General features: G+C 36.1%; 1 protein-coding gene and 1 non-coding gene across 2 annotated transcripts; both read left to right on the top strand.

Moving 5' to 3' along the window:
* The first annotated feature begins 3,836 nt into the window (after positions 1 to 3,836).
* On the top strand, positions 3,837 to 7,578 carry LOC123897815 (probable receptor-like protein kinase At1g49730). Its single transcript, XM_045948601.1, has 8 exons — positions 3,837 to 4,242; positions 4,493 to 4,763; positions 5,458 to 5,510; positions 5,603 to 5,670; positions 6,073 to 6,162; positions 6,287 to 6,347; positions 6,428 to 6,732; positions 7,404 to 7,578. Exons 1-7 carry the CDS (start codon positions 4,179 to 4,181, stop codon positions 6,730 to 6,732), a joined length of 912 nt encoding a protein of 303 aa, XP_045804557.1. The 5' UTR covers positions 3,837 to 4,178; the 3' UTR covers positions 7,404 to 7,578.
* A 9,384-nt stretch (positions 7,579 to 16,962) lies between these two features.
* On the top strand, positions 16,963 to 17,044 carry TRNAS-GCU. Its single transcript has one exon. It is a non-coding gene; the product is annotated as a tRNA-Ser (tRNA).
* The last annotated feature ends 5,312 nt before the right edge of the window (positions 17,045 to 22,356 follow it).

The following is a 22,356-nucleotide window of genomic DNA, read 5'->3' as shown; positions in this document are numbered from 1 at the left end:
GTCTCTATTTGTAGAGAAAAAAAAATCACGAATTTTGGTAAAAAAATAAAAAAATTAAAAATTAATTTGCAATGAGATAATTGAGTTTAAAGGCTAAAAATCATAAAAATCCACTGGACCAATCAGCAGCTGCCACATCGCTGCCTTTTATCCAAAGCAGTTTCTCTCTCCGCGTAACCACTCCACACGCGTGCTGTCGGCACGTGTGCCACACGCGCCTGTCTGGATCAATAAAAACGCGCCAGCTGTCCCGATTTGCAGAGTTCAACACAGTTTAAACTCTTCATCACCTCTTTCTTCCACATCAGATTCAACAGGCCAAATGCAATGGTTTCAACTGTTGAAAGAGAGATTCAACACTCCATTGTAACTAGTCTTAAAGAAAAAAAGGTCCGAATAGGTCCCTTAAAGACATATCCGTTAATCAGTTTGGTCCTATTTAGACCTCTTTTTAGGGACCAAACTGATTAACGGAGATGTCTTTAAGGGACCTATTCGGACTTTTTTTTCTTTAAGGGACCTATTTGAACCTTTTTTTTTTTGGAGAATGTTAACTTGTGCCCTTAAGGGCACATGTTAAGAAGATAAATGTGGAAAAAATTTATTGAATTTGTGGAATATTCAATTATCTAAACATTAAATTCTTTGTACCATTAAATGCTATATTTCTATTTTTAGGTAGCTTAACATGTGTCCTTAGGGCACAAGTTAACATGACCCTTTTTTTTTAAGGGACCAATCTGAAACCAAAAATGTCTTTAAGGGATCATTTTATTAATTAAGCCTTAATTAATTTTTTTTCTATTTTTCCTGGTATGAAGTATTAAAGAGAGAGAATTTTATTTATGAAGTTTTTTTTAAGAGAGAGAATTTTATCACATTTATGTGGTGAAAAGCCTCCTTAATAAAGAGTATATATCATTTCTAAATTACAAAATTACCCTCGTAAAATAATTATATTTTAAAAAAAATTGTAATATTTTATAAATTAAATAAGCAATTAGGATATGTTTGATTGTTAGAATAGAAGAGACAGATTATGATAATTGTATCATATTTTGTCTCAATCTACTCTTTAATAAGACAATATAGTATGATGGGTTGTCCCATAAACTTAACTCGGTAGATAGGGATATTGCATTATATATCGAGAGGGATATTGAGAGGGTCAGGTTAGAATTTTAAATATTAAAATTAATAATATATTTATATAAAAATGAAATTAAATAATAATAACATTATTAGTTTATGTACCAAAAAAATATTATTAATTTATTGATATTAGAAATAAAATTATTATTAAAAATTGTACTAAAATGAACATTAATTTTAAATTTTTTAATATATGAAATATGATATTGTAAAGAAAAATAAATATAATTTTTTTTGGTGGATCAAATCAAAGAAATGAAAAATTTTGTGGTGACACAATATGTACAAACGGTTGGATCTATGTTGATGTTAGAGTTTGCAGAGTCGTTGAACAATGGCAAACTCATGTTTGAGACAAAGACTTAGATGTTGGGGAATTCTACTAAAACATAAGTGATAAACATTGTAGAATTTTGATATTAGTTTTGTTAAAATAATAGAAAACCTAATTTTAATATTAGTTTTGTTAAAAGAATAGATTTTTTTTGTACACGGTTAGGATCTCAACCCACGTATATCCCCATCACAAAGACTAGCACCGGTAGCTCTAAATGTATGCTGATTTTTCTTACAAACTTTCTCGTACACATATCTGGTATGCCCAACCAAGACACCATGATACAAGGAAATCTCTCCTCAAACTTGGCAGCATGAAGATCTCCGAGGATGGAGATGCTCTATGCCACTAATATAAACAATGTAGCAGTATAATCGAAGTTTGTAACATTGTTCACATTCAGCGGAATTTGATGCCCAAGATAATCAGATTCTTTACAATTTATTTTGTTACCATCGCTATTAAACGTCAAGTCGCCGACAACTACACCACGATATTTCGCGTGTATTGGCAGCATGTCGCGAGTACAATTTAGGGCTCTCGCAACATAGTTCAATGCAATATCAGAATATTTCTGTTTGTGATTAAATAATACTTTGTTGTTGTAGAACAACTCTCTCTTTGTCTTCAATGATTCTTTGTTCAATAAATCTACAACGATTTTAAGAGTATACAAAATACACTTGTATAAAAAAAATTCCCCTTTTTTCCCACTCCTCTCTTCTAACTTGACTGTTCATAAAACATTGATACTCAGGCACATAGACTATTAATGACTTGACGCTCTTTTGTATCAAAAAATGTTTTATCTTCTCTGCATAACGTAATATTTTCTCCGCCCATTCTTTCAATTGTTGTCGATCAATCTTTGTATCTACTCGTATAATATGACGTTATGAGGAATCAGTTGTCGAGTTCGGAATGAGAGATTTTTATTCAATTTGTTTATGATTTCATTTGTTCGCTGATCCGTCATAGTTTTGAATTGTGGTAACCCTAATTTTGATTTATACTTGAGATAATAAAGTGTAATCTAACACCATCTAAATTCATTTTCTCTAAATTTTTATATGTTTCTCTCTCTTGATTAATGGTAACAAACCACACTTTATTCTCTCAAGTGTAAATTACACTTGAGAGAATTCATTCCCTCGATTTAGACCTCAATAAGTGTTGGGCGGGCCCTAGCAAATGATGGAGAGAGACACAATTTTTTTTTGTTACCATGATAATGATACGAAGTTTCCACCGCCGTTACCATGACATTGTGTATAAAATATTAAATTTTATAAGGTCTACATTTTAAAATGTGAACTGAAATCGCATTCTAAAATACGAACTATTTTTTCTCCAATTTTTACTATTTACACACTCGCTTCTACGTTGAAGTTTATCAGCTTAATTTATTCACAATGAAGTTCCGTAGTTTTGAGTATGCTAACAAGTATATAGGATATAAACCATTTGAGTATGCCAATTTCCAAGTCCTATTCGTTTATCTCTATAATGTGATGGACCACTTTCTTGGAGTATATAGGAGTACTAGTGGAAGCAATGTGGTTTGAACATATGTAGGACCTATCTCAACTCATCACCCTTTGACCATTTTTAGTTACTTGTATGATGACAACTACCGATTATTGTTTCTTTTTATGTTATTAATTAGTAGAAAAATTTTCATCGTTGTTTAGCAAGGATCAATTTCAATCGGAAAATTATAAGATACAAACCAAATTTTTTCATCACATCAACGGCTAATTATTTACTACTACTATAGTGTTTTTCACAAGTTGGGTCATGAGTGGTTTGAAGATTATCATATTAGGTCTTAAACAGCTACACAAGTGAGTTGGATATCACACATTAACCTAAAATCTTAAAATATTCTATCTTATAAATCATTCAACATCCACTTGTCTATTCAATATGAAACTCAACTCACATTTGAAATACGACCGATTATTTTCCTTGTTGTTAAAGTACATTGGTTTAACTATGAAGATTGAAGACCTAGGTCGAACTAAATCCTTTAGTAATTTACTCCCTCCATCACATTTGAAATACGACCGATTATTTTCCTTGATGTATTTATTTAAAGATTTGAACTAAATACATCCACGTTTGTTGATCACCTTTTGCTTATATTTTAAAACGAAAGGAGTGCGTGCTAAGAACTTTTTTTGACAAATACTTCATTCGGTCACATTTATAAGCAAATTTAACTTTTTTGATACATTGAAAAATGAATGTATATGATCTATAATATAGATCACATACATTTATTATCCGATGTACCAAAAAAATTAAATTTACTTATGACCGGAAGCATTACGTGCTAAGAACTTAATATTAGGATAAGCAAACTTTTTAGTAACGATAAAAGAATCTAAAACAGAAAACAGTTTTCAGTTACGCATTCCGTTTTCTAAAAAAACATTTTTCTTTCTTTTTCCAATATTTTTAAACCATTCCCGTGAGAATCATGTCGACGCACGTTAAACCTGACCCCCCATTCCGTTGCGTGTCTCACTCACTCTGAATCCAAGTTAAACACAAACAATAGATTCTTTTTTCTTTTTTTTTTCTTTCTTTTATTTTACAAAAACGAAGTAACTGATAATGGAATTTGACGGTGTTATCTTTCCAACAAACTCCGTTATCTGTAACCGACACTTTCATCATCTCCATAATGGATCCCTTGATCCGCAAGCTCCGCCGCTACCTTCTCCAATGGCTTCACCGATCTCGTTCCGGTAACTCAAATTCAATCCTTCTCATTGCTTTTTCTCAACTACTTCACTAATTCACTGTTAATTCTAATTAACTTGTTAATCAGTTTTAATTTCATGTTATTTTGATTATTTGATCAAATTCAATGAATGTAGTTTGTTCAATTGTTCAGGATCGGTGTTTTTTGTTAATTATCTTGTTAATCTGTTTTAATTTCATGTTATTTTGAATAATTGATCAAATTAGATGAATGTAATTTGTTGAATTGTTCAGGATCGGTGTTTTTTGTGAGGAGAATTTCGTATAAGGAAGTTAGAAAAGCAACAGATTGTTTTCAAAGAATTGTTTATAGCAATTCTGAAGTTTCAGCATATGCTGCGAATTTTGGTGATGGTGGTGTTTGTTTAGTGAAAGAAGTTAAAGAATTTGATAGAGGAAATGATGAGAATTTTCATAGACAAGTGCAGTTGTTAGGACGTTTGCATCATCGACACCTTCTTTCTCTCAAAGGCTTTTCTTTAGGACACAATCGCAAGAGCAAAAGGTTTCACATTTTTCATTTTAATTTTTAATTTTTATTGGTCTTTCTTTCTGGTTGAGTAGGAAAATTTGTATCATTAACATTTATAGATGGTAATGTGAAATATGAGTTTTGATATCACTTAATTGGTTAGTAAGAATGTTATATATAGGCATTTCTATTTCAAGCAGGATTAGAAACTGATTTAGTTTAAGTTTGGATTTTAGCTCTTAGAATTTGGGTCGTGTCTAACTCAACCCTAATAAAACCGACTTGTATCCAATACTATGTTGGTGGGTTGTGTCTGATGGATAAACTTTGATACCATCTTAGAATTTGACTTATAAGGTGAGGGGTGGCAATATAAATTCATTTTAGACTTTATCTTTATTCAATGTGGAACTTGAGTTTTTCGCAAACTCTTACTCATGAGAATTTCTCAATTACAATAAGTTTGCAAGAGTATACGGTTCTTTAATTATAAAAAAGTCTTCATAATTTGTAGATATGTAAGAAGTTAAATTTCAAAATAATTGAGATGTAAAAGCAAAAGATTCTTTTGATAATTAATTTTCTGTACATGTTAAAAAAGTTTATCCAAACTGCCTCTTATTTCTTTTGGACAATGACAGTTATTATTGATTGTTAGAGTTTCTTTGGTATGGGGGTAGATAGATATAGCAATTTTGTAACTTTTTGTATTGGGTTATTTCTGCAGACTACTCATATTTGACAACATAGAAAATGGAAGCTTAAAGGAACATCTCAATGGTAAACTTTGAAAGGAAAAACAAAAGTTTAGATTAGCATCTTAATGTGTTTTGCAATATTTTTATTTTGTTTTGATGATTGGATGCTGACAGACCCCTTGAAGACTCCCTTAAATTGGAGGACGAGGTTGCAGATTGCTAATGGTGTTGTGGCTGCACTGGTAAGCTCCGTAAATTAAAGCAGGCGCAAAGTCCAAACAAAAGATACCTGATATTTTCAACTTTATGCTGCATTCTTATTTTATTTTTACTATTGAAATTAATTTGAATTTGAAAACCCTGAAATTTCAAGTCTCCAAAATTGATTATGGATGTGGAAAAATCCCTGCTAACTTGACACATGCTCATGTTAGGCCCTTGTTTGAAAGAAAAATTGCTCGGCAAATTTGGCAAAACGAATGAGGGAAATTAGTTCATTGTCATAGATGAATTTAAAAGTTAGCTTGTGTCAAAACACAATTTGTATTTGCTGTCATTTTGAAGTTGATCTGTACCTTCCAAAACTTGCCAATCATGTTTAATTGATTTTGGCCTTTTCTGACATATTTGGATTCTAAATGCAGGAGTACTTGTTTCTTTTCAGTGAACCACCGATAAGTCATGTCTCTATCAGCTCTAGCAATATTATGTTAGATGAGAACTTCACCCCAAAAGTAAGGACATAGTTCCCTTTCTCACTGTAATTTAATGTATCATATCTGATTGATATTGCCAAAGGCAAATAAAGCAATATTATTTAGAAATAGAATCAAATGAGATTTCCTTATGTTGTTACAGCTATCTGATTTTGGCCTTCTTACTGGTGGAAGTTCTGTATTGATACCACCATACTCCCAAGGTAACTTCTCTTAGTAAACTACTTGTGAAGCAAAATACAAAATTGAAGCACCTTGTGCTGACTGGCCTCATCCATTTCAGATAGCACAGGACAGGAAAGTTCCAAGATTATATTCCAACTTGGAGTTCTCATACTGGAACTAGTCACCGGTCAGTCTTCAGAGATGGAAGGTTCTGATTTAATTGAATGGATTCAAGAATCCCGATTTTTCAGTTCAATAGATAAGATGTTAGACCCTGATCTTGGAAACAATTATGACTGTACGGAGCTTAAAAGTCTTCTAGCTGTGGCAAAATTATGTATCAAATCGTGGGACAAACCTTCATATACAATTCCTCAGTTATTTCGGTATCTCCAAAAGGAGACTGATATTCCCCAAGACTAGGTCTGTTTGTTACTTGTATTGTTTGAAAACCTTGTGTTGCTTGGGAGAATATATACGAGAATATTAGTTATATATGTGAGTGTGAATTCCGCGATTCTTGCATCTTCGCTAACCTCATTTTGAAACTGAATGTTAGTTGTGTTAGGAATATGCCTGTTTTTGTACCTTTGATCGGGTATTTTTACAATAATTGCTGATGACGAGCATCTCGGCATTTGTGTTCTTTCAGATCATTTTACAGAAAAGCTTTCTGAAAAGAAATAATCTCATTTTTGGGTTCTTTATTCATTTATATCAGCTTTAAGAAATAATCAAAATACAAACAATGGTGAAAACTATATAGGAGCTTTTGAAAAATAATTTATAATTTTCCATCATATATAAGAGAGAAAAGTAAAAACGACCTATTATTACTGTATTTTTCATTAGGTAAAATAATTATCTGATTGTGATATTTATAAAATTAGGACCACATATTTCTGCCTCAGTGCCTTTCATATACTTTAAAGACTAAACAAGAGAAAATTGTACTTGAAATTCTTAATTGAAGATTTACTCTAATTTTATTGGACTGGTTTAATGTTAGATGTATTTATTTCATAGTTTTTCTATATCTAGCGATATTTTTGAAAAATGCCATCTAACCATTATCATTTATCAATATTCTCTAGGATTATGAAGTCCACAAATTGATCAGTATAAGCTAAATGACATCTTAGATGCTGCAATTAGTTTGCTTTTCATCTCAACTTGGTACCCATGGGCGATTGCAAAGTGAATTGAAACTTCTGGATGGAAAAATGACTAAACTGTGAAGATCATATACGAGCTGGGATCCTCTCTATTCGGAGATGGAGAGGATCTTGATCCACATTATGCCAAAGATTTTCTGCATAACTATTTGTAGAATGTAGAGCATTGTAGCAATAGCAGCATATGAGTTCTCCCAAGGATTCAGCCATGTTAATGCAAGGATGAATACCCATTCTCTATATGAATGTGCTTCCTTCACCTCTGACATGAAGCCCTCCTGAGTCCTAATGCAGGTTGTTTTAAGGAAGGATATAGTGTTTGGGATCTGGTGCCAAGAAATAACTTTAAGGAAACCCAATTTGAAGCTTGCAAATGGGAGATGATGAGGCTAGATGACTAGATCCAACAATGGCAAAAACAATGAGTCAGAAGTGGTTTGCATTGCAAAATGCATTAATCTAGGATTGCTAAGACATTGGTAACACACAAAGACGAAATGCCGGCTAATTCTACCGTTAAAAAATACATCTTCTAATTCTTAAAGATTGATCTATCTACTAGTCTATATAATAGATCAAATACATCGATGTTTCAATAAATCTAAAAGATCAACCTTTTCTTGTATTAAGGAATAGAGGGAGTAGAAGAAAAAAAAAAGGCTTAATGCAGTTTTGTCCATTAGTTTCACAATTGTTTGATTTTGACTCTTAAATTTTAATTGCTCGATTTTGACCCCTAAATTTACCCCATTTTACACCTGTCAGTCTCCCGTTGACTTTTTTTACTATAATTTTTATGTGGTAAGTATTTTAAAGTTTTAAAAATATTTTTTAAAACTTTTGATTTTTTTTTCTTTTTTAACTTTAAAATGTTACATAAACAATTTTTAGTCAAAAAATCAACGGAGGACTAACAAATGTAAAAGAGAGTAAATTTGTGGTCCAAAATTGAACAATTGTAAAATTTAAAGGTTAAAATCGAACTACTAAAATTTAAGAAACTAAAATCAAACAATTATAAAACTAGGCCAAAATTGTATTTAACCAAAGAAAAAAAATGAAAAAACTAAAAATAAGCGGAGAGAAGAAACTAAAATCAAACAATTATAAAACTAGGCCACTACACACATGTGCTTGTGGACATGGATCTTTCCCGTCGGATATTTGATGCAATCACTCCAGTCATGAGTTTAGCAGATACAGAGAATGCAGACATGCAGCAAGTTGATGACAGTGCAGTAGACAAAGAAAACGTTGGTATGGTGCCAGAAACCCAACCTACCATTGAGGTGGTAAGTGATACTGAATTTGATGAGGCGGTTCAAAGGGACCTGCAGTTCATTAAAAATCATAGGGTGGACACCGCTGAAGGCGAAGAACCATTCACCCTATATGTCTCTAAGCATAAAAAGAAGGCGAACAAACGACTAGCTAGTAGTACCGGAAATCTAACATGTCTTTATGAAGCTCCTATTTTGGAATGTTAGAGGGTTTGGCAACCAAGAAACCCGAACTGCTCTAAACTCTAAAGTATTATTATCAAGTTCATAAACCTGACATCATATTCTTGGCTGAATTGGTATTGGCACAGTTTGCATGTAGATAAGTTTTGTGTTAACTCTCGGCCGAATAAAGATCCCAATCTTTGGGGTTTATGAAATGGCTCTAGCTCATTCACACCTATCTTTTCATCTGATCAATGCATTGTTTTTGAAGCTTTGTCCCAAACTGTCAAGGTCTATATCGCGGTTGTTTATGCTAACGCGTCATATCTAATTCGTCGACTGTTGTGGGATACTTTAACTCAGTTACAAGCACAATATGGAGGACCATGGATTTTTCTCGGAGACTTTAATGCGGTGTTTGGAGCTCATGAGAAACGAGGGAAGCGGTTACCTCCTAAGACTTCATGCTAGGATTTTTTGCTTTGGTCCAACGCTAATCATTTGTCTCATCTCAATACTCTTGGAGTGAATCACACTTGGGCGAACGGCAAAGCTGGTACTGAATTTGTGGCGTTAAGGTTGGATCGTTCCATATGCAGCCACGCTTGGCTCTCCCATTGGCAGTCCGTGCATTGTTGTGCTCTACTTAAGCATTGTTCGTACCACCATCCCCTTTTGGTTAGCCAAAACGTATCTACTGTGAAACACGTTGTACCGTTCCGATTTTTCAAAGCTTGGATGCACACGAAGACTGTGAGAGAATTGTTCGGGACATATGGTCCAAGCCCGTTTATGGGGCTCCTATGTATTGTCTACAGCAGAAATTTAAAAGGTTAAAGCTTGCTTTGCGACAAACAAGTGTTTTGGAATGTTGATACAAACGTGCAGCTTGCTATTGATGAGATTATCCGGCTGCAGGAGGCAATTGACAGTAATGGTATAACAGATGAGTTGCGGCGTCTGGACTACAACGCGCAGTTAGTTCTGACTAAGGCACTTTGGGGGCAAGATCAGTTCTGGAAAGAAAAGGCCAGAGTCCATCATTTCATACATGGTGATCGAAATACATCATACTTCCATCGTTTGGCAAAGATTAAAGCTGCCACCAAGTCTATCCGTTTGATAAACAATGACAATGGAGCGTTGATGAATGACGCTGATCTTGAGCAACATATCTTGCATTATTTCCAGAATATATTTTGCTAGAATAACAGCTGCACACAGAATAATTTAGTCCAAAATTGCATACCAAATATGGTCTCAATAGCAGATAATGCTATAGACTAACCGAGGTGCCAACCGGTGTCAAAATTAAAGATGCTGTTTTTAACATGAATGGTGACGGAGCCCCTGGTCCGGACGGTTTTGGCTGTCATTTTTATCAACACTTTTGGAATATAATTGCCTGCTGATGTTGTCTTATCGGTACAATCTTTCTTTTTGGCGGGTAAGCTGCCTACGAATCTCAATTCCAATCTTCTGATTCTAATCCCTAAGACACCAGGGGCTGTATCTATTGAGAATTTTCGACCTATCCTATTGGCTAATTTCCAATTTAAAATTATCGCTTCGAAAATTATCTCTCCACAACAGCGTGGCTTTATCCCAGATAGGCATATCTCTGATTGTGTGATATTTGCCTCAGAAGCTATTAACGTATTACAAAAGAAGAGGTATGGTGGGAACTTGGCCTTGAAGATCGACATTAAAAAAGCTTTTGATTCGATGAATTGGAATTTTTTGTTGTTTGTCCTGCATCAATTTGGTTAAATCCATAATTCATGGCATGCTAGTATATTCTTTTCATGTCTATCTCTGGCCACGTAGCTTATTGAAGACTTTGGAAAAATGTATACACAATTTTGTACGGTTTCATGGAGTAAGGTTTGTACGAGTTATGAAGCTGGGGATTTGGATTTAAGACCATTGGCCAACATTAACTCCTCTCTTCTGTTACAACTTAGTTGGAAATTTCTTTCTAGCGATGAACAATGGGCTACGTTATGTCGTGCTAAATACTTGAAACATGGCAATCCTGCTCAAACATATATGAAGTCCTCTATTTGGCATGGTATAAAGGATCATGTGCCTACTGTCAAAGCAAATACGATATGGCTCATTGGTTCAGGCCATTCGGTTTCGTTTTGGATGGATAATTGGTTAGGCTCCCCGCTTGTGGACACGTTGAGTCTCATCTTTTATAACGAATGGCAGATGGAAAATCCCAAGAAGAATTTTGGCGCTTGATCACACATTAGGTTCCCGAATTAATCAAGTTATTCTGCCCAAAGAACCATTGGCCGATAGACCTGGTCTGGTCTGCATCACAGGACGGTGTTCTTAGCGCAAAGTCAGCGTATTCTCACTTATTTCCTCAGTTTAGTACGGTGGCGTGGGCAGCTTGGATATGGCAGCAGTTTATCCCTCCTTCTGCATTTGTGGTCTGGAGATCGATACATGATAAGCTTCCGACGGATGATAATCTTATGCGGCAAGGTTGAAAGGTGGTGTCGGCTTGTGTGCTTTGTTTAGCGAGCTTTGAGACCACAGCTCATTTATTTCTTACATGCTCTTTTGCAGCACTATTATGGAATTGGTTTATTTGAACATCATTTTGAATGCACCACTATATTAACAGTGTTCCAAAGTTGTAAAAATTCTTGGAGTGTGCATATCCATAACCTTGCCTTGGCCACCATCACTCAGTTTTCCATTGTATTTGGATGGCAAGGAATGGTATTAGATTTAATAACGCCAGAATTTCTCTGCATGCTGGGAAGATGAAAGTGTTTACCGCTATTGCTTAGAGTGCACCCTTGGTGGATGGTTTCACTACTATCACAGAACATTCGATTTTAGAGCGTCTTCGACTCAAACCAAGGTTCTGTAATGCTCCAGCCATATCATTTGTAATCTGGAAAACCCCTTCACTTCCATGGATAAAAGTTAACACGGATGGGTCAGTCATGAATCTTCCTCCTTCTGCTGCATAGTTGGGATGTCTTATAAAGGAATGAATAAAGTTGTATATTGCATTACTTTTGAGAGTTTACAAGAGGTGTATATATACACAAGTATAGTAACCTAATTGGAGTAAATTAAGGAACAAATATCTCCAACAATTAAGGTGATTGACTCTATAGACTTTATACAAATCCTAAAATAATAATGATAATAATTAAATACTAATTATGCTTGATATCCCCCCGCAAGTTGGGCGACCTGGAAGAAAGATGCAACTTGGATAGTAGAAACTCGAACCGGGGGCGAAGCAGAGGCTTGGTGAGAATGTCAGCAAGCTGGTCGTTGGTAGAGACGAAGGAAACACGAAAACGGCCACGTTGAACGTTTTCACGGACAAAGTGATAAGCTAAGGCTATGTGCTTCATTCTGGAGTGGAAGACAGGATTAGCACTCAGATGTGTAGCACCAAGATTGTCGCAGTAGATGACAGGACCAGCTGTAGGAGTGTGACCAAGTTCAGTGAACAAAGAGAGTACCCAAAGGAGTTCACTGGCCGTGTCGGCCAAGGCTTTATATTCAGCTTCAGTGGATGATCGAGCAACCGAGCGTTGCTTGCGGGAACTCCAAGAGATGGGGGTGTCGCCAAGATAGAGCAGGTAACCAGTGGTAGAGATGTAATCATCTTTGTCACCCGCCCAGTCCGCATCTGAGTACGCATGAAAGTTCAGGGGAGCAGTCGCGGAGATGAAAATGCCTTTGTCGCAAGAGCCGGCCAGATAGCGAAGTAGGCGCTTGAGAGCCAACCAGTGCATGGTGCTCGGGTTCTGCATGAACTGAGCAAGTTTGTTGGTCGCGAAGGCAATGTCTGGTCGAGTAAGACTCAAGTATTGGAGACTTCCAACTAGTGCTCGGTATTCAGTCGGGGAGGGCAAGGGATCACCAGAGTTTTTGAGCAGCGGAGGAGTAGCAGTTATTGGAGTGGACGCTGGTTTAGCTTCTGTCATGCCCGACTTTTGAAGGAGATCAGTGATGTATTTCCGTTGTGAAAGAAACATGCCCGCAGCGGAAGGAATGACTTCAACACCCAGGAAATAATTGAGATAGCCAAGATCTTTCAATGAGAAACGGGCAGCAAGTGTAGCAATGAGACGAGACAATTCTGTCGAGGAGCTCCCCGTAACAATGATGTCGTCGACATAGACGAGCAAGTATAGTGTCGCGCGTGGTGTCCGCTGAATGAACAAAGAAGCATCGGCGGTTGAATTGACGAAGCCAATGGAGAGCAGGAATACACGAAGTTCCATATACCAAGCGCGAGGAGCTTGCTTTAACCCGTAGAGCGCCTTCTTTAGGCGACAGACATGATCAGGGAAGCTTTTGTTAACAAAGCCAGGTGGTTGAGCCATGTAGACCTCCTCGTTGAGCGTCCCTTGAAGAAAGGCATTGTTAACATCAAGCTGGCGGACGGACCATCCTTGTCGAACTGCCAGGGCGAGGATGATCCGAATTGTCACTGGTTTGACGACGGGGCTAAATGTTTCTGTGTAGTCACAACCAGGGCGTTGATGGAAACCCTTAGCGACCAATCGAGCCTTGTACCTATCAATGGACCCATCTGGATTTCTCTTGATGCGAAAGACCCACTTACAACCAACCAAATTTTGAGCAGAGGAACGACCAACGAGTTCCCAGGTGTTGTTGCGATGTAGGGCATCAAATTCAGCCAATATGGCGGAACGCCAGTCCGGATCACGAAGGGCTTGGGTAATAGTACTAGGTTCCATCGGGGATGAGGGACGGACATGGAGGTTGAGTTTGTGGATGGGTTTGACGATGTTGTTTTTGGACCGGGTGATGATCCCACCGCCATGGGGTTCAGTGGTCGTTGTGGGGGGAGAGGTCGTTTGTGGTTGTGGGGGCAATGTTGGCTGTAAGGAGGAAGGGGGGTCATTACTGGTCGTTTCATTGCTCGTTGTATTTGAGGACGAGGATTGGGATGTGGTCGGGGAGGAAATGCCAGACGGGGAGGGAGGCTCAACAAGTGAGGTATCCGGGGATGTGGGATTGGTGCTCGCAGTAGGTGGAGCGATGGTCGGCAAGACGGGCAGTTGGAGTGGACCAGTCTGTGAGGTCGTGGACGTGATCGGTTGGGCCACCAGGGAACGGAAGGGGAATTCAGTTTCGACGAACTTGACATGGCGAGAGGTGTAAATCCGTCCAGTTGAAGGATCGAGGCATAGATATGCATGTTGATCAGCTGAGTAACCTACAAAAACACACATAGTAGACTTTGGAGCAAGTTTATGGTTAGCATAAGGTTTAATCCAGGGAAAACACAAACATCCAAAACATTTTAATTTATGATAATCCGGACTAATGCGGATGAGTTTAGAGTAAGGTGATTGGTGCCCGAGGATTGGGGTAGGGAGACGGTTAATGAGGTAGGCTGCAGTGGTCATGGCGTGAGGCCAGTAGGTGAGGGGAAGGCCAGCGTGGTGAAGGAGGGAGAGACCGGTTTCGGCAATGTGCCGATTCCGCCGTTCAGAGATGCCATTGTGTTCGGGTGTATGAGGGGGAGTGGTGTGGTGACTTATGCCATGAGTACTTAGAAAGGAACGAAGACCAATGTATTCGCCACCATTGTCAGTGTATAGGACTTTTATTTTGTGTTGGTAGAAGTTTTCAACTAGTGTTTTAAATTTGGGAAAAATAGATTGCACATCAGATTTTAGTTTCATGGGATATAGCCATATATAGCGAGTATAATGATCAACAAACAAACAATAGTAACGAAGACCATCAATAGATAAAACAGGGGAAGTCCATACATCAGAAAAAATTATTTCTAATGGATAAGTAGATGTAAGAGTAGATTCATGAAAAGGAAGTTTATGACTTTTATTAATTTGGCATGAATTACAATCTGATTGCGGAAATTTATTTGAACCTAAAGAAAAATGATGTTGAATAAATTTAAAGATGGAAGTTGAAGGGTGTCCAAGCTTGTGATGCCAGGAAGCAGAGGATTCCACTTGGACGGTGTGGGCGGAAGGTGAGGTCGTGGGCAACAGATAAAGTCCATTCACACATGAGCCTTTATGGGTTGTTTGGCGTGTCTGCAAGTCCATGACATAAAAAGAGTTTGGTAAGAAAACAACGGCAGAGTTAGTTTGTTTGGTGAGTTGAGAAACAGAAATGATTTGTTGTTTCATGGAGGGAACATAAAGAGCATTAGACAAGGATAAATCATTAATTAAAAGTGTTCCAGAGTGAGAGATGTTTAAACCTGAACCATTCCCCATGAAGAGGGAGTCGGGGCCAGTGTATGGATGGTGAAGTGCCAGATTTGTAAGGTCGTTGGTCACATGATGTGTTGCTCCACTGTCGAGCAGAAAACCAGGCGAGGATGTGCCAGCAGTAGCGGTGTGGGCCTGGGCCTGGCCAGTGGTGCTCGGAGAAGAACGAGGAGGTGCGGGGACGCTGGGGTGTTGGGTCCGAAAGAGTTGGCAGTCAGCGAGGACGTGTCCCTTGGTGTTGCACCATTGACATCGACCAAGGAATGGTTTGCGATCACCTGGGCGTTGGTTGGTCGGTGCAGGTGCCTGACTTGGTCGAGGCTTGTTGTTGGTCGACCTTGCCTGAGCGTGCAGCGCAGTAACAGGAGCAGGTGATTGGCGTTGAGCAGCAGCAAGAGAGAGTTCCTGGATGAGGAGCTTTTCGAGGAGATCATCAAAGGTGATTGGAGTGTCCCTTGCGTTGACCCCATCAATGACTGCTCGATAACCGTCATCAAGGCCGCGCAAGACATGGTCGGTCATGTCCTCGACGGAGACAGCAGATCCGAGAGAGGCGAGGAGATCAGCAGTTTGCTTCAGAGAGTGCATGTAGGTCGTGATGGATTGAGTACCTTTCGAGGCCATCCGAAGACGTTCCTTGAGTTGTTTAAGGTGACTGCGGGAGGCTTTGGCATAGGTGTTCTTGAGAAGCTCCCAGAGGTCGTGCGAGGTCTTCGTCTGGGACACCAAGGAGGCCACCTCGTCGGAAAGAGTGGTGAGGATGGCACCATAGATGAGGCGATCCTGGCGACGCCATGTTTGAAAAGCAGGGTTTGGTGATGTTACCGGAGGCGTTGCGGTGGTGGTGATCGTTGCTGTCGGCGCAGGGAACGATCCATCAGTGTATTTGAGTAGATCAAAACCATCAAGGAAGGCTTCTACCTGGAGTTTTCAATTGAGGTAATTGGTAGGGAGAAGCTTGGTGACACCGCTGAGGGTGATACACGCAAAGGGTTTGGAGGGTTCATAGGGGTTAGCTATGGAGCGAGAGCCATCGGAAGCCATGGGAGGCAAAGTGTTACGGCAAACGGAGAAAAAACAGCGTTTTCTGGTTTAACAGGGTAGGGCTGGAACGTTACCAACTGATACCATATAAAGGAATGAATAAAGTTGTATATTGCATTACTTTTGAGAGTTTACAAGAGGTGTATATATACACAAGTATAGTAACCTAATTGGAGTAAATTAAGGAACAAATATCTCCAACAATTAAGGTGATTGACTCTATAGACTTTATACAAATCCTAAAATAATAATGATAATAATTAAATACTAATTATGCTTGATATGTCTAACCATTTCTTGAGGCCTAAATGCTCTTAACTAGGCCTAAATGCATAGTTGGGATGTCTAACCATTTCATAGGAAGGGTAAAATTGGAAATTAAATACTTTTTTTCAATCATTAAATACCCTTTACCTACTTTCTTAAAGGGAGTGCTTTTTTGAAATTTTGCTTACATACAAGACTAGAGGGAGTATGCAAAGATGTAAACACACTCTCTTTTCAATCAAGTTTTACAAAGCCAAACAAATAGTCAATCACACAAGCCTTTTACAAAGGTTTCCCATTCTTTAACTAATTACCAAATTATTGATTATTTACCCCCATCAATTCCCACATTTATTTTCAATGTATCTATGCATCAATATCATTTTGCTTTGTAAAACAAAATCTAAAACTACTAGATACTAAATTAGTATAATCTAATAATAGAATACCAGAAACATGATCGTCGCTTTGGCCGAGTGGTTAAGGCGTGTGCCTGCTAAGTACATGGGGTTTCCCCGCGAGAGTTCGAATCTCTCAGGCGACGAATATGCCATTTTTTTCAGTTTTATTTGTTTTCACAACATTGTAACACTTGTTTTTTGTTGTTCAGTTCTAAAAAAACCAGTTAGGTCTAACAAACTAATAAGTTTTTTTTTTAAACTATATGTAATGGATATCTTGTTTGTTAGTTTATAGAATCTTGCATTGGTTAAGGATTTTGCTGCTATTGATGTTGTTGTCAATGATTGATAAAAAAAATGTTGTTGTCAATGTGTGTTGAACAATGTTCCAACATTGTCCATGAATTCCACACTTCTTTAATACTAATGGTGCTCCTAGTAGAAATTTTACTTCTAAGTATTGGAACCAAGTTATCTTTAGTTAGAAAAAATCAGTTTTAGACAGAAAAGGCGGTTTTCGAACCGGTTTAAGTAAATAGTTGATTTGTATTATAAATCGGTTTTGAAACAGATTGAACTGGTTTTGCAAAAAAAAAAGAAAAAACAGTTTTTGAAAAAAATTGTTTTAATAATTTAACCAAATCATAAATTTGATTTAGTTTGGCATGCACATTCTTACTACATTTTTGCCTAAGTTATTGTTTGAACAGTTTAGGAGAGTTGTTAATTCATATTTTCTGGTAACTTTACTTTTGCCTTCACAAAGCTTAATCCTTCCTTTGTTTGAGTTTGGTGGTTTCTGCAGTTACACAGTTATAGCTACTCAACTAATCTACTCTACTCTACTGATAATAACCTTAAACTCATTTCTAACACACGTAATTATCAGACCCTACATTCAAAGCATGAAACACACACAGGAACCAACCAAATAATTTGAAATCGTAAACCAAAACCTTCTTCATTTTTCTATTTAGGAGTATTTCATAAATAAGGAAAACAGGAGAGTTCCAGAGGCTGTTCGAGAAGAGCGACCGCACAGAACATCAAAATTTTAGGGGCACCTTTTTTTTATATTTAGTGTGTGTATATGCATGCACGCGTGCATGCATGTGTTTCGGAAGCTCCAGCTAAGAAAGGACTTAAGGAAAAGGTACTTCACTAGCGTCCTACAAGTTTGTAATTGAGCAGTACCTCGTCCTTGCCATTGCCATAAACAACATAATGCTTCAAGTTTTTTTATTCTTATCCCTTCAAGTATATATATGAAATGAGATATGAATTTTTGCTAAAGTATTACTTTGTCACTAATTTTGCACACTTTTTTTTTTTTAATAAATTAACAGCATCTAAATATCAAGAAAGTGGACATAACAGACTCGCATTTCCCGGTCGAAAAGATGGGTTTCTTTTTCGTCTTGTAGTTCTCTTCGCGGAAAAAGAATAATATTGAAAATGTTCCCAACCCACTAACCCTTTCCTTCGTAGAGCCGTGTATTGTAATCCGAACCTGCCCGAAGCGAGTCTCCCATAGAGGCAAGTGAAGTTGGTGAGCCGTATGATAGGCAACTATATATCTCCTGTGGTTCAGAGAGTACTCAAGTCTGTATAGCATCACCATTTCTAAAATTAATTTTCACTTGGGTTGAATAAATTTTTTCTTCAATTTATTAACATGTGCTGAGTCCGACAGAAGAGATTAGAGTCTTATAATGTGACCAATCAATATTTGTTTTAGACCTTGATTTTTTTATCATTGCATATAGAAAATATTTATCGGAAGAAGTAAATTTCTTAAATGAATTTCAGTTATTTTAAAAAATTAATCTCTGTAATTATTCGAAATTAGTCTCTGTAATTATTCGGAATACTTTGGTTAAAAAAAAACTAAAGTTTGTAAGTTTTTTTGGTTTACTAAAATTTGTAATTCAGAATACAAAAAAAAAAGTTTGTAATTCAATAAGTAATAAAAATATGGAGTACTTAATCAGTTCACTATTGTCATTGAAGACCCATGACAATGACATACATCAATCAAGAGTACTATTTAATACTCCATGCATGTGCCTAGGAATGAGCCCTGAAAAGATGATATGGTAGGCCACTCATGAATCAAATTTGAAAAATGAGATATGCATATATCTAAGGGTGGACAAGGACCCGAAAACCGGTTCAATCCGCATAAACCGAAGTAAAAACCCCGAAATGGGTCGGGTTCAATATGTCAAACGGGTCTGTCGGACTAAAAAAACAGGTTCAAGTGGACACTAGCGGTCGGGTTCGGGTGGCTTTTTCTAAACCACGGGTACCTGATCCACCCGCGTCTAACTATATAGAAGAAATAGAAACTACTTATGACTAGAAACTGGAGTAATCAAGCCACTTTATTAGTATTATTTATTGGAAAATGCTAAACAGTGTCCCCGGGACATTGTTTAAGGAACCAAATATAGTAATATCATATTGAAGTTTGTGCAGTCAACGCCTCGAAAGTCTAAAAAGTGTTATTTTCAATTTTAAAATTTCCTTTTTTGGTTTCCTTAACCAGTGTCCCGGGGGCACCGGTTAGCATGACCCTTATTTATTTATATGCATTGAAAACATAATATGCTTTCGAAACCAAATCCTTGAAAAGTGATAGTGTGATCATAAGTAGGTGAGATGTAGTGTAGGTTACAAATACTCTCTCCGTTACAATAAATTTCCTCCATGTACTCCCTCCGGTTCTTTTTATAAGGAACACTTTGAAAAAATCACACAGACCAATGAAGCACATTTAACATAGTTATTTTCATTTAATACTCTTATAAATTTAAATTTATTCCATGTATACCCTTATTTAATTACTCTTTATTCAACTAACTTACTTATTTTTAAATTCTCTCTCATACTAAATAAGGGCACAAGTGAAATTGGACATTTAAAACATTTGAAAATTGGTCAAAGTTTCTTATAAAAATGACCAATTTTTTTGCCCTAAGTGTTTCTTATAAAAAGGACTGGAGGGAGTATTATGGTTGGTTGTTGTTTTTTATATGTCTTCTAGTACTCTTGTAAAATACTCCCTCCGGTCCTTTTTATAAGGAACAATTTGGAGAAAAAAATTTGGTCCTTTTTATAAGAAACAATCATTAAATTTATTCTTACAATTCCATTTTTACCCTTATTAAATTGTATCCATTCCAAAGTTATGCATTAATTAGACTGATATATTCCCTAAGGATAAATTAATACACCAAGGTTAGTTTTGTAATAGATTGTAAAATTTTAGAATTTTTATTAAGAAAGATAAGGTTTCTTGGTATGTGTGTTTTTTCCAAACTGTTCCTTATAATAAGGACCGGAGGGAGTACTACTATGTGTTCCACTTCTAGTCTTTTCCAGATTCTCTTCTCTCACACATCAAAGTCTCAAACTACCATATATACTTGCTTATATTGTTTTTGTTATCTACGATCTGCTGCCACTTCACACCCGTAGATCTGTCTCTTTTGCACTAGATATGTTTTATTTCTTCATCTTCAGCAAATTTTATTAAAGGGTTTTCTGGTTTTTTTCTTCTTTCATATTTCTATAATTTGTGGCTTCATTTGATGATTTTCTCGATTTTGTTATTTTTTCTTTACGAGATCTAATTTTTTTATTTTGTCTGAAATGAAACTGATGAACCCAGTCATCTAACCCGTGACCCGTGTGATCCGAAACCGCTTTACCCAAAACCCAAAAATGGTTTGATATGGGTTGCTTTTCTCCACCCGTGAATTGGGCCGGTTGGCTATTTTAGGCCCAATCCGACCCATTATCCACCCCTACCTTTGTCTGTGTCCTCCGGTGTCACTTGATTGAAAGGGATCAAGTGTAGTTAATTATGAAGTTCTTTATTCTTTAATTCTAGAGTTTGTTGCCTTTATATAAGGGTGTTGACCTTTATGTATACAAAAGTAAACACTTCATTTGTGATCCTAAACACTTTATCTCTTATATATCAATTTGGTATTATTATTGGTGTCTTAAAATACAAGAATATCTACTATGATTTTTATCTTTTTATTCTGCTCCAGACACAAAGTGAAGAATTGGGGTTTGAATTTCAATAATCATCGTCCAATTTAATAATTTAATATTTCTTTTTATTATTTTGACGAAACAATTTAATATTTCTATTGGTTGAGTTAAAATTTGTAGAAATTTTTCTATACATTTAGTTATGACAATTATTTTTGCTGTATAATTATATATCTATTTGAAATGAAAATAATTAATAGAGGGCAAATTAACATTTGTTTGGCTAAATTGAACTTGACTCTTAACTAGCAGGACACCCGTGCGTCCGCACGGGAGTCGCGGCGTTGCCGCTCCTCACTTGGTAAGATGAAAGGATATAATATTTGGTAAAAAAAAATAGAAAAAGAACAATGGTAAAACCATCACAAAAAAACTTTAGGTCTCCGTATTAATTTAGGAATATAAATATAGATAATGTAGAAATTATGAAGAAAAAAAATAGGCTACCTTATTAATATATTAGTAAAAACATAGGTGTTGAAAAATCACAAAAAAAACTTATGTCCATGTATTAATATATGAGTATAAATATAGTCCCTAAAAATTATTAAAAAATAGGCAATCATATTAAAATGTTAGTGAAAATATAGGATAGGTCTCGCCACAGTCATCAAAATAATTAGGTCATCGTATTAAATATGAGTATAACCAGAAAAATTGTAAAAAAAATAGACAACTTAATTTTTATTTTATTTTTGTTTCAAACAACTTAATTAATATATAATTAAAAGTATAAGTCCCGTAGAAACCACACAAACAAAAAAGTTTCCATATTAATATATGAGTTTAAATATAGGTCCCGCAGATATTATAAAAGAATGGGCAAACTTATTAATATGAGTAAAACACATAGGTCCCCATGTACCAAAAAAAAAACACATAGGTCCCCAGAAATCACACAAAAGATTAGGATCTCGTATTAATATATAATTATAAATATAGGTCTAAAAAAAACAGTAAAAAATTGAAAACTTCACTTGATAACATAAAATAGTAATTTATTGGGAAGTAAATTAAAAGATTAAAAAAATAGAAAGATATAATATTTGGTAAAAAAATAGAAAAAGAACAATGGTAAAACTATCACAAAAAAACCTTATGTCTCCGTATTAATATTTGAATATAAATGATAATGTAGAAATTATGGAAAAATAGGTTACCTTATTAATATATTAGTAAAAACACAGGCCTTGTAAAAACCACCAAAAAATTAGGTCTCTGTATTAAATATATGAGTATAAATATATCCTTTTAAAATTATTAAAAATAGGTAACCTTGTTAATATGTTAGTGAAATTATAGGTCTCACAAAAATCATCAAAATAATTAGGTCACCGTATTAAATATGAGTATAACCCGTAAAATTGTAAAACAAAATAGGCAACTTAAT

The sequence above is a fragment of the Trifolium pratense genome, linkage group LG7 (assembly GCF_020283565.1).
Source record: "Trifolium pratense cultivar HEN17-A07 linkage group LG7, ARS_RC_1.1, whole genome shotgun sequence".
NCBI lineage: Eukaryota > Viridiplantae > Streptophyta > Magnoliopsida > Fabales > Fabaceae > Trifolium > Trifolium pratense.
This window is presented reverse-complemented; position numbering and strand designations above follow the sequence as displayed.

Coding starts and splice junctions, on each gene's coding strand:
- LOC123897815 (XM_045948601.1), top strand. CDS start 4,179: ATGGATCCCTTGATCCGCAAGCTCCGCCGCTACCTTCTCCAATGGCTT. Junction 4,764..5,457: donor CACAATCGCAAGAGCAAAAG/GTTTCACATTTT, acceptor TTATTTCTGCAG/ACTACTCATATTTGACAACA. Junction 6,348..6,427: donor GATACCACCATACTCCCAAG/GTAACTTCTCTT, acceptor CATCCATTTCAG/ATAGCACAGGACAGGAAAGT.